Source organism: Elephas maximus, chromosome 4 (assembly GCF_024166365.1).
Source record: "Elephas maximus indicus isolate mEleMax1 chromosome 4, mEleMax1 primary haplotype, whole genome shotgun sequence".
NCBI classification, from domain to species: Eukaryota; Metazoa; Chordata; class Mammalia; order Proboscidea; family Elephantidae; genus Elephas; species Elephas maximus.
Window position 1 is genome coordinate 107765781 of NC_064822.1, and position 13155 is coordinate 107778935.

General features: G+C 51.3%; 1 protein-coding gene across 1 annotated transcript; it reads right to left on the minus strand.

Moving 5' to 3' along the window:
* Positions 1 to 5704: 5704 nt before the first annotated feature.
* LOC126075454 (keratin, type II cuticular Hb5) lies at positions 5705 to 12948 on the minus strand. Its single transcript, XM_049883209.1, has 9 exons — positions 12529 to 12948; positions 10178 to 10386; positions 9530 to 9590; positions 9296 to 9391; positions 8437 to 8601; positions 8005 to 8130; positions 7376 to 7596; positions 6543 to 6574; positions 5705 to 5901 (listed from the first exon to the last, which is right to left on the minus strand). Exons 1-9 carry the CDS (start codon positions 12946 to 12948, stop codon positions 5705 to 5707), a joined length of 1527 nt encoding a protein of 508 aa, XP_049739166.1.
* Between the last annotated feature and the right edge of the window lie 207 nt (positions 12949 to 13155).

Below are 13155 nucleotides of genomic sequence, written 5' to 3' on the forward strand. Positions count from 1 at the left end.
CCAAGGTGTCCATCAACGGATGAATGGGTAAATAAATTGTGGTATATTCACACAATGGAATACTACGCATCGATAAAGAACAGTGACGAATCTCTGAAACATTTCATAACATGGAGGAACCTGGAAGGCATTATGCTGAGCGAAATGAGTCAGAGGCAAAAGGACAAATACTGTATAAGACCACTATTATAAGATCTTGAGAAATAGTAAACCTGAGAAGAACACATACTTTTGTGGTTACGAGGGGGGGAGGGAGGGAGGGTGGGAGAGGGTTTTTTTATTGATTAATCAGTAGATAAGAACTGCTTTAGGTGAAGGGAAAGACAACACTCAATACATGGAAGGTCAGCTCAATTGGACTGGACCAAAAGCAAAGAAGTTTCCGGGATAAAATGAATGCTTCAAAGCTCAGCGGAGCAAGCGCGGGGGTCTGGGGAACATGGTTTGCGGGGACTTCTAAGTCAATTGGCAAAATAATTCTATTATGAAATCATTCTGCATCCCACTTTGAAATGTGGCGTCTGGGGTCTTAAATGCTAACAAGCAGCCATCTAAGATGCAGCAATTGGTCTCAACCCACCTGGAGCAAAGGAAAATGAAGAACACCAAGCCCACATGACAACTAAGAGCCCAAGAGACAGAAAGGGCCACATGAACAAGAGACCTACATCATCCTGAGACCAGAAGAACTAGTTGGTGCCCGGCCACAATCGATGACTGCCCTGACAGGGAGCTCAGCAGAGGACCCCTGAGGGAGCAGGAGAGCAGTGGGATGCAGACCCCAAATTCTCATAAGAAGACCAAACTTAATGGTCTGACTGAGACTGGAGGAATCCCGGCGGCCATGCTCTCCAGACCTTCTGTTGACACAGGACAGGAACCATCCCCGAAGACAACTCATCAGACATGAAAGGGACTGGTCAGCGGGTGGGAGAGAGACGCTGATGAAGAGTGAGCTAATTATATCAGGTGTACACTTGAGATTGTGTTGGCAACTCTTGTCTGGAGGGGGGATGGGAGGATAGAGAGAGAGGGAAGCCGGCAAAATTGTCAAGAAAGGAGAGACTGAAAGGGCTGACTCAAGACGGGGAGAGTAAGTGGGAGTAGGGAGTGAGATGTATGTAAACTTATATGTGACAGACTGATTGGATTTGTAAACGTTCACTTGAAGCTTAATAAAAGTTATTATAAAAAAAAAAAAAAAAAAAAAAATCAGGCCTCTGGTGGGAGGACATTTACCATGATGGCCTGAACCGGGACGGTTACTGGGTAAATTCTGTCTCTGGTTTATTCCTGACCTGACAGTCCCCAAGAAGTCTTTGCCCAGGGAAGTCCCACCTGAAGAACCCCGCTCAGAGTCCCCTCTGAGGCAAGATTTCTTTAAAGACCTGACTGTGTAGGGGACATTTTTGCATTGAGAATGTATATTTGATCTCAAGATGTAGAAGCCTTTGAGCGGTCCTTTCTGGCAATGCAGTCCTTCCAACGCCTTCAGACTGCGTCCAGGGACCACAACTGGTCAGGCAATGCCTTGACCCAAGAGGACCAAAGTCTTTCTTAGTGGTGCTCCCCTGTCCTCTGCCTCCTCCTGAGAGGGCCCGCAGGGGGTTGTGTCCTGGGCACATCACGGCCTGGATCCCACCAAGTGTGAGCAGAGGTAAAGTCAGGGTCAAGGGCCACCAGAGCCGCTTTGAAGAGGGAAAGGAGCTCCACGGGCACTTGCTGCTCTGGGGCAAGGGATGTGAACTGTGGGGTTGGGGGAGAGGCTGTGGCTCCTTTTTGATGGTGGTGGTGGGGTGGGGTGTATATGTACTCCTTTGTGCCTCTGGTGTGTTTTCTTTGTTTTTAAAGCATACAGAAACCAGTTGCCTTTCATCCATTCTGACTCATGGGAACTCCATATGTGTCAGTAGAACCATGCTCTATAGGGTTTTCAGTGGTTGATTTTTTAGAAGTAGATTGCCAGGCCTTTCTTCCTGGGCACATCTGGGTGGACTTGAGCATCGGACCTTTCAGTTAGCAGCCCAGCGAGTTAACCATTTGCACAACCCAGGACTCCTTTTAATGCATAGACTCAACCTGTGAGTGCTGCCCCCTCCCTCCATTCCCTGGCTACTCACCTCTCACCATCACTGTGCGGCAGCACCAAAGGAATAATGGTGGGTGCACTGGGGGCCCCCACTGTTTCTGAACAAGGCAGAAATGGGCAGGGATTTCCAGGGGCACAAAGGTGCCTTGGGTGGGAGGGCAGGTGGTGGGGACTAAGCCTCTCCCTTATCTCTGGATCTTTCTGACCCACCCCCAACTCAAGGAAAGTGCGCTTGGTGCTGATGTCCCAGGTGCTCTAGTCAGTGAACGAAAACTTAGTACAGTCGCTGTTCCATGTTCATGTTCCCAGAGTGCACCACTGATGCGGATAATCCAGACAAGGGGGAATTCCATTTCCGTAGGTATACACTTCATAATTTTCTTGATAATGTGGTTAACTTAGTTTTCTCCCTATGCTTTGCTCAAGTGAGTCATAACACAAATTAGTATTTCCTGGAGCCCTGGTGGCACAGAGGTTAAGAGCTCGGCTGCTAACCATAAAAGGTCGGCAGTTTGAATTCACCAGCTGCTACTTGGAAACCCTATGGGGCAGTTCTACTCTGTCCTTTAGGGTCACTATGAGTTGGAATTGACTTGATAGTGCGTTTGGGTTTTTTTTTTTTTTTGGTTTCTGGTCCCAAAGACTGAAGCAGGGAATGGTCAGACATTGGGGCTGGAAGGGGCCTCATCCTGGAAGTAGGTGTTTGTGAGGATGCGGGAAGCAGAGGGGATTTGGAACTTGGTGGGGGAGTGCTAATAGTCTCAGAGAGGAAGGAGAAGACTACAGAGCCTAAGATTATCTACTTTGTGTGTGTATGTGTGTTCAAAGAACTATAAGCCATATAGAAACTGCGTGTGTGTGTTTTGGAGGGGTGGTTTGAATGTTTAAATAAGAGTCAAATAGGGACAGCAGCTCTGATTTTCTCTGATTAAGCTCTTAGCTTGGCCTGTGATATTTGTGATGTTTTCAAAGGAAAAGGGAGCCTAGGAGAGAGATGTGGAATCAGGCTGTTTGGGCCAGTTGCTCTTCTGACTTTTCCTTGACTCTAGATTTCAGATCACTTGACGTCTCCTTTAAATTTTTTCTCTAATAAAACATCAATCCTTGGTGATCCTTGGATTATACCTTTTGCTTTATGTGAGGAATAGCTCTTTTAGTGGGAGAGGGCTGAGGGACCTTCTGAATCCTTGGACCAGAAGAACTTGCTCTAGATTTTTCCTGTTGATCACGAGGATGGCTGGAGGAGAGGGCTGGATCAGCTGACTGTCTTTGCACACCAAGCATGGGAACTTATTAAAATTCTTATTAAAATCTCACATATCCTGGCTCTTTGATTTTTCAATGCACTGTGTCATTTTTTCGGGGTATCAGATTTGACATTTTAGTTATGCCTGGCCTATGTCCATGGTAACATGGAGTTGTTTTCCCCAAGCACAGACTCACTCCAGCACCCTAGAGACACAGGAGGTGACAGGGCTGAGATGACCTGGCTCAGCTGCACCCACTTAGCAGATCCTCAGACAGATGCCCGAACCATGGAAGCCACTTCTTGCCCAAGGTGTCGCGGAGACTTGGCCAAGTTGAGGTTCAGATTTTACCTCCTGACTTTTGGCTTCTGAGATTCAACCTTTCCTGTGGATGAATGATGCGTCTACATTGAAGGTTGGTCTACTGTGATTATGGCCTCACCTGCAAGGCCCAGAATGGTGGTGGAAAGGAGGGGGCATGCAAGAGGCTTGAAGGAGGCCTTCTTGATGACAAACCTCAGACAGAGCAGAAACCTGAGTGCTCAGGAGAGGCCAGCAGCCCCTCAGTGGGATTGCAACCCTTTGGGCCTGAAGTGAGGCATTGTCAGAATGCACAGGGCCTCAACTTCTCCTCCCAGGAAGAGGCTGAGGGGTGGGGCAGCACAGGGGGCCTGGCCATAGTGGCAGCCAATTTGTTCTCCCAGTGGAGAAGTGGAGGTGAGCCTGAGAGGCCTGGATGTCTATACCTCCTACCTTACCAGCTGCCTGTGTCATCCAGCACATCCCAGGGCATATATGACCAGAGCCCAATCCTTGGTCTTAGTCGGGGTCAGAGCCAGGAGACACTTCCTACCCTCAGGGATCTGATCTTCCAGTCTGATCCAGGCTCCAGATTCACTCATTGACATCCCCGGCCCAGAGTCATAAGGATAGAAAGGGAGATCCTCAGGGTTCCAGACACTGTGGGGTGGGATGGGGAAGAGAGGTATGAAGGGCAGAGTTGAGCACTGTGCCAAGGCAAATGGGAGGAGGGGCATGGGGTGGTCCACATGGAATGAGAGACCTGAGGTCCTGGGTGGCCTCAGAGGTTGGATTTGTATCCAATGAGGTGGAGTCCACGTCTCTGGGTGGAGGGGTTGGACAGGATTGAGGAGTAGGTGGGGAAAGAGCAGATGGAGGGAGCATTCACTTGGCATAAGAAGCACAAACATATGCCAGTTAGTGATTTCAACCAGGGCTGGAGAGGGTGGGAGCAACGAGTTTAAGGTAGGATTCTGGCTGCTGGGAGTGTGAAGGGGTAGGGTAGGGGAGAAAGAGGTCTGATAGGGAGTTGGTGCTGTGGTCAGGCCTGAGGACTGAGCTGGAGTCAGGCTGTGGGAGTGCACAGGACGAGGCAGGATCACCGGGGGCTGGGGAAAGATTGCATGGGGCTGGGCTAGGATCTGTTGGCTGGAGATGGTGCCAAAGCGAGCTAAGAGTCTGACATGTTGCAGGGGCGGAGGCATTATATAGTTCACAAGATCACATCCCTTGCATTGCAGCAGCATTTATTAAAACAGATTAAGACAACCCGGAAGGCAAGGCACCAACAGACAGCCATGACCAAGAGGGAAACCCAGGAAGTGACCTAACCTTCTCCACCTCACCAGCTTTGCCTTGACCAGACTCCGCCTGCACCCAGCGGGAGGAGGGGAGATCGGTAGCAGCCTGGTGTCCATGGTTTTCTTTGAAATGTATAAAGGTGCACCGAATAGCAAGACCTGTCTGCCGTCTCCTAACCAGGGAGCTGTGGGCAAAAGCATTCCCCACCATAATGGGCCTCTCGACTAGAAGGCCAAAACAGGAGTTTAGTTGGAAGTTTATCCAGAAGAAGGAAGTCAGCTCGAGAGACAAGCAAAACACAAAATAAGCGGGCAATTGCTTCCTGCAGAGGCAACGCTGCTTTCCAGCCAGGAGAGGGGAACTGGTGGGAGGAAGTTTCTCTCTGGTTGAGCCTCAGGTTATGGGAGACCTGGCTGGATGGTTAGGCTCATTCCTTGTTCCGGGGGAGAACAAGCTTCCATAGGTCCAGCCACTCTGGGTGACTGGCCAGGTTCCAGAGGTCTAGGCGAATAATACAAGTTGGCCATAGGTATTTTGGAGTTAAGCTGGAGTTAAGTAAAGGGCTGGGACTGCCTCTCTAAACTGAAGCCAAGAGAAGAACGAGAAAACAACTCCCTAAAATGAGAAGGTGGAGGACAGCACCTGGGGTCCTTCCCTCTATTGGAACGTCTGGGAGATTCTGGAAGCAAGCACACATTTTCCATTCATATGCCATTCAGTGCCAGGGCTGGTGCATACAGGGCAGGCACTTGGCAGGAGGCCCCGACTACGCAAAGCGGACCGACCGGCTGCTCCCGCAGCTAAAGCTGGAGGTGCGGGCCTGGCTGGGGGCACAGGAGTCGGGTGCCATCACTGCGATGCTGCCCCCGGTTGCTGAGGGGCCGGAGGTAATCTGGCGCCCTGGGGTGGTGCTATATGTGAGGCTGCCGCAGGTGACTCCACCACCACGGGAGCTGCTGACACCTGAGGGAGGAGAGGAGATACGAGGGGTGAGCGGCCTGTTGGGATCTCGCCCACCCCAGACAGGCCCCAAAATGCATCCGTATTGTAGGAGGGGCCTCCTCCTAGAAAGGGTTTCCCACTAGTTACCGCGGAGTCAGTGCTAACTCTTGGCAACCCTACGTGTGTCAGAGTAGAACCACGCTCCATAGGGTTTTCAGTGGCTGACTTTTTGAAAGTAGATTGCTAGGCCTTTCTTCTGAGGTACTTCTGGGTGGACTTGAACCTCCAATCTTTGGGTTAGCAGCCAAGTGCATTAATTGTGCCACCCAGGGATTTCAAAAGGGATTTAATGCTCAGTAATTCAGGCCCTGTTCCTTTTGACATCATTCCATCTAGGGGCTGAGGGAAAGAAGGATACAAGGACATCTGGACCCAGAAGGGCAAATCTGTCTTGCTCCATGTCCATGGCCTGCAGCTCACAGTTGCCCCAGCAAAGGGTGCTCCATTCTGCTTTCTGTAACTCCCTAGGTGCTCTCCGATGGAGAAACAGGGGAAGAACAAATGTTCCACCCCCACCCACCCAGTTGGAGATCATTCAAAGATTAATGGGTTAGGCCACCTGGTTCAGCTTTGCCCACCGACAAGACAAAGCAGATACTTACAGACATTCACAGAGCCTACACCTTCGCACAGCCTATGGGAAAGAAAAGTATATTAGCTCTGGATTTGAGTGGGATTTCTGAGCTGGATGGCTGCCTGGGGACTGGGGGGGATGGCCTGTGCACAGGTTTGACCCCTCCGGAGGGGCAGGCAGGGCTTCCCCAAAGCCTGAATTAAATGGTCACTTTCTTTCTTCAACTGTTCTTTAACCATGGTGACAAGCACGTCCGGTGTCCGGTAGAGGCCAGAGAGATTATGAACTCCACCCCCTGCCCCCAATCTAGGTGACCCCAGGTCACCCTGACCATGCAGATCAAGTTCACATAAATGAGAGCTGAATCAAATGTGGCAGTGTGTGAAAGGACCCTGTGGATGATGAAGAGCTAAATACATATAGGGGTGTATTGTTATAGCACCCAAGCCTGTGTGGAAGGCCAAGCTGCAACCTCAGGTAGGAAGTGATTCTTCAGTGTAGCAAAGTGGCTGAGAGAAGGGACTTTAGAGTCACATGACTTGGGTGCAGGTCCCAGCTCTTCCACTTATTAGCTGTGTAGCCATGAGAAAGCCATCGAACCTCTCTGAGCCTTGTTTCTTTATCTTTGGATGGGAAAAATTATGCCTACCTTATTGGATTGCGAGGATTAAAATGAGTGCTTAGCACAGGCTTGGCACGTAGTAAGTGTGGGATAAATTATTATTACTGTTATTATTTTTGAAGTTTCACCTGTACTAGCAGTGGTCAGAGATATAGCTCACCCTTCAGCTCAAGGAAATTCACCCCTGGAAGAGCAGGGCTTCCACCTTCTATACCTTGCAAGGTCCTCCTCAGCCTCACCTGTGCTCCTCGCCTTCCAGCAGGCGCCTGTAGGTGGCGATCTCGATGTCCAGGCCCAGCTTGGAGTTCATCACCTCCTGGTACTCCTTGAGCAGGCAGGCCATGTCCTGCTTGGCCTTCTGCAGGGCAGCCTCCAGCTCAGCCAGCTTGCACTTGGCGTCATTGAGGGCTGCCTCACCCTGCTGCTCTGCCTCGGCCACTGCGGCTTCCAGCTTGGCACGCTATGGGGGTGGAGATGTGAGGACAAGGATGAGTGAGAAGACACATGTTGCCTCACCTAAGCTGATGGAGCAAGGGCAGGGAGCAGGGGGTCCCAGGGAGAAGGTCATGTCTATGACCAGGGAGTTAACGGGCTGTGAACATGAGAGAGGAGATGAGTAGGCTTTTCACTGTCTCTCCTTAATGGGGGTCCCAGAGTGGCCAATGAAGGGGCAAGATCCCACCCTTGGGAGTCAGTGGTACAAGGCTCATCCCGCTGGAGTGCTGCGTGATGTGGTAAAGCCCCTGCCTTTCTGTGGGTCCCTGCTTCCTTACTGTCATACCGAGAAGCCTGATCAGGCCAGGCCTTTGCCCTCCTGGGGGAGAAGGGCCGGTGCTGCAACCTGCCCATGCTGGGTATTCAAGTGTACCTGGCACTTGGCATTCTCGATCTCGGCTGTCAGCCTCTGGATCACGCGGTTCAGCTCGTTGATCTCCTCCTTGGTGCGGCGCAAGGACTCCCCATGCCTGACCACCGTGGCCTTCATCTCCTCGCACTGTGGGAAAGCAGGACAGGTCATCTCACTTAGCCCCATGGCTGACCCTAGACATAAACTTAAATCTAGCCCGTGCCCTAGCCCTAACCTTAACCCAAACATAGCCCTAGCCCTAAACCTAACCCTATCCCTAATGCGGACACTAACTCTGACCTTAACCCTAACCCCAACCCAGCTCTAACCCTATCACAACCTGTCACCCTACTTTCAGCTGTCTGCTCTTCCCTTGTCCACTCCCCAGCTACCAGACAAAGGTTGAAGCTCTTTCTGCATCCTTCCTACAGGGTTCTGGAAAGAGGCGCGCACCTTGGTGCGGTACCAAGACTCAGCCTCGGCCCGGCTGCGGCTGGCGATGTCGTCGTACTGAGCCTTGATTTCAGCTACAATGCAGTCCATGTTCAGGTCTCGGCTGTTGTCCATCTTGACGATGACCGAGGTGTCTGAGATGTTGGAGTGCAGAACGCGGATCTCCTGGGGGACAACAGCTAATGCATTTAGTTCTGGCCCCATTGCGGGGGGAGGGGTGCCCACTCCCTGCAGGAGCACAGGTCTTAAATGTTACATGACTCCTGCTCCATTTGCCCCTCCACCCTCCACACCTTTATTCACACGTAGGGACATCATGAAACAATAAAGCTCAATGGGGCCATAGAGTCATGGGGCAAATGGATAAACTGAGGCCCAGAGAGTGAAAAAAGCTTGACCCAAAGGCACCCAGCAGGGGAGCTGGGGTTTGAATGCCAGAACCAGTGACCGGTCCACTAATGAAGACCACTTTAACTGGGAACCCATGCCCTGACCTCCCACTGCCACATACACACTCATATCCATCTGTAGACTGTGCTCACATGAACTCATACACACAGCTCGGCACACACACTCCATTCCCAGACAGAGAAGCCACCTGCACACATACACTCCATAATGCTCAAACACCTGTGCCAGACTCCCACATGAACACAGATGTGGCTTATGCAAACACATGCATGTGTCTCTGAGATCCATGTAACACATCTGTACCATGGGCCCCTCTTGCATATGTGTGCATGTTCTTTTCACACTCACATCATACATGGACAGGCATACACATGTGCCCCCTTTCCCCACTCTCCCAGATTCCACACCTCCCCTCCGTCTGCCCTGGCCGGCTGGCAAGGCCCCTCACCTCCTCATAGAGCCGTCTCAAGAAGCTAGTCTCCTCCACCAGGGCCTCCACGTTGGCCTCCAGGTCTGATTTCCGCAGGTAGGCACAGTCCACATCCTGGTGGTGGACAGAGAGGGGGTGTATGTGAGAGAAGACCCAAAGGAAGGTGGTGCCCCGTGATCGGGGGTAACCATGTCCCATACTAGAGGCTGCACAGTGGGTCTCCCTTCCCTGCCCCATGGGCAGCCCCCTCACCTTCTTCAGGACCACAAACTCGTTCTCTGCTGTGGCTCTCAGAGCCACCTCTTCTTCATACCTAGGATGGGGGAGGAGAGGGGTAGGAGCTGAGGGCCCTGGGGATTGAATGCCACCCCAGCTTCTGGGCAAGCTCTTCAAGGGATAAAAAGGGGCTGACCTCCTTCAAATGTTATCTGGTTCTCTCAGTGACCTATTCAGTGCATTTTCATGGGCTAGCACTTGCTCCAGCCTGGCTTGATTTTACCCCAGTCCTTCTGCCTCTGGGGTGAGAGCCAGGAATACACACTCCATCCTTAAAGTCTAAAGTCATCCCCTGCACCCTAGATCCACAGAGAGCTCGTGCCACTGCCAGGGAGAACACCCAGCCCAAGTCATAGAGATAACCTGGGAAGGGCAGGGAGCATAGACAGCTGTAGAACTCCATTGGGTTTCCTGTCTTCACTCTCCCCAAAGCTAGATCTAAGACCTCTGGGGCTTCAAAGGGCTGGAGTGGAGCTAAAGAATCTGAAGAAACTTAGATTCCTATTGGACGCCCCCTGAGCTCCTGGCTTTGTCAGGAATCCTAAAGAAGCTACTTCAAGTGGGCTAGGGATGGAACCTTTCCAGCCTTCCCCCTGTGCTCCCGTGGTCCCTGCCTGCACTCACTTCTTCTTGTATCCCTCCAGCACCTCCTGCACGTGGTTGAGCTCAGAGGCCAGTCTTCCACTGTCGGCCTCCACACACTCGGCCTCCCGCCTCAGCGTCTCGATGTACCCATTGAACAGCGGCTCAAGGTTGCTCTCGCAACAGCGTTGGTTCTGGTAGAACTGCCACTTGGTCTCCAGCAGCTTGTTCTGCTGCTCCAGGAAGCGCACCTGCCATCCAGGGTAGGGGAAAGAAACTCAGGGGGGAGCCCTGATGGAGAAGTGTCCAGTCCCCCAGAGTCCTCTCTGCTCTTGAATACTTCTTGAACAGCCAGGACCCAGCCAAGGGCTGAGCCATGGGGTTGAGTGTCTGGGGCTCAAGGAGCTGTACTCCCGGCCCCCAGGTAGGTAGTTGTGGGTGAAAGGGAAAGTGCCTAGGCTTGGTGCCAAAGGTCTGATTCAAATCCGAGTTCTGCCACTTTGAGTGGCTAAGTTAATTAATCTCTTGATGCTTGTTTTTCTTAGTTCTAAAATGGAGATGATAATATACTGACCTTAGAGTTGTAAAGATTAAACACATTAATACGTATGACGTGTTGAAAACAGTCCCTGACACACAATAAGTGCTCAATAAATTTAACTATTATTATAGTTACCAGTCATTTTTTATTTTCTCATTTATGCAACACTTATTGAATATTTACTATGTGGTATGTCAGGCCTGTGCATTTACATTTATTTATATAATTTCATTCGATTATCACAACCCTGTGAAGGGGTTGATGTTATTTCCCCCATATTACAGACGGGAAAACTGAGACCCCACGCCGTGAAATGACTAGCTAGCTCATGGCCACACTACTAGTAAGTTATGGTGTCAGGTTTCTATGTCCTCTGAGTTTCCACCCTCCGCCTCCGACCACCACAGTATGTCTATGAGTACCTTATCAAAGCTCCCTCAGCCTCAATTTCTTTATTTGAAAAATGGGGATAATAATACCTCCCTGCCCTGGGTAATTTTGAGGATTAACCAAAATCACTAAAGTGATGTGTTAGCAACACAGTCACTCCCAACTCCAGCCCCAGCCCCCTGAGCCCAGCCCTATCTACTCAGCTACAGGAAGGTCTTGTGGACACAGGAGAAGTCAACATGAAGGAGATGAGAGAGGAACGTCATCGGGTGGCTTCAGCCCCCCTCCCTAGACCTTCTTGGGAGGCAGCCTCACAGTGTTTTTCCCACTCTTGGCTGCATCTGTGGGCTTCCCCGTGCTAGTGTAACCTCCTCCTCTTCCACATGCTTAGCCCTCCCTCTGATTAATCTCCGAAGGTTAATTGCTCTGCCTCCTTGCCCCACTACTGTCCTTGGGAAATCATACTAAGAGCTAGCATTTTTTGAGTGCTCAATGTTTGCCAGCACTCTTCACGCATTAATTTATCAATCCTCACAACAAGCCGATGAGGCAGGTACTGTTAGATGGAGTTCAGTAACATGCCTGAGGCCCCAAACTGCTGAGTTGCAAGGCCAGGACTGGGGGAGGCAGCGTGACTCCGAGCGTGCCGCTCACCACTTGAAAAGCTGTCCTTTCTTCCCTGGACCTGAGCCACAACGTCTTCTGTTCTCCCCTTTGTCCCCTGTTCTTCCAGCACCCAGTGCCAGTCCAGTTTTCCAGGGACAGCTCTGATATTCCTGTGTTGTTTTGGCCCCAGAAGCACACACACACGTTAGATCACATTCTCAATTTCTGGACCATGTCTGAAAAACCAAAGTCAATCTGTGGACATCAGGTTGATCCCAACTCATGGTCACCTCCTAGTTCTTGGCTATAATCTTAATGGAAACAGATCGCCAGGCCTTTCTTTTGCAGTACTGCTGGGTGGGCTCAAATCACCAAACCTTTAGGTTAGTGGCTGAGTGCAAACCATTGGTGTCACCTAGGAACCTTGGGAGACTCCCGGGTGGTGCAAACAGTTAAGCACTCAACCACTAGCCAAAAGGTTGGTGGTTCAAACCCACCTGGAGCTGCCTTGGAAGACAGTCCTGGTGATCTGCTTCCTAAGGCCACAGCCTTAAAAATCCCATGGAGCAGTTCTACTCTGCACACATGAGCTCGCCATGAGTTGGAATGGACTTGGCAGCAACTAATGGCAACAAACAACAATAATCAAACAACAAAAATCCCGGGCCATACCTAGACCTCAGTAAACATTTCTAGAATTAAATGAGAATTGATCCCTCTGCCTACGCTGGTCTGCTTTTATTTCCCTCTGCTGTGTCCATCCTATCTCCCCAACAGATTGGGGCTTTCCGGAGGGCAGGGGACCACTGGGCCCTTCTCTGCTCTTTGGAGCTGGATCCTCATAGGCCTCACTGACCTTGTCGATGAAGGCAGCGAACTTGCTGTTGAGGTTCTTGATCTGCTCCTTCTCCTCCTGCTTCACACACTGCGCGTTGGGGTCGATCTCCAGGTTGAGGGGTGTGAGCAGGCTTTCGTTGACTGACACGGTGGTGATGCAGGGAGCACTGGGCCCAGCCACGCCGCCAGAGCGGTAGCCAAAGCTGCGGCTGCAGGAACCAGTGCGGAAGCCGCCGACAGCCATGCGGGGTCCACCAGAGCCCAGATTACAGAGGCTGCGGCTGCTAAAGCCCGTCAGGCCCCGGTAGCAGGAGATGCCGCGATAGGGGGCTGCCGTGATGCAGCAGCGGGTGCCGGTTTTGGGGGCCACAGCTGAACAGGAGCTGAAGTTTCTGGTAACTCCACATCCTGAACTGATTCTGTAGGAGCGGCACGACATGGTGTAGGTCTGAGGTCTGAGCGGATCTGGGCGATGGTGCAAGACAGTGTGAGTTGTGGAGAGAGTGCCTCAGAATCTTCTGGCCTCTCTGATCCTTCCTGGTCCTTTTATTGGTGTGGAGAGCTGGGGTTGGCTGCATAAAAGGAGCGAAAAGCCATTTTATGTTGTTTATTGGCTTGGGGAGTTTGCCAGCAACTCCTCAAGGAC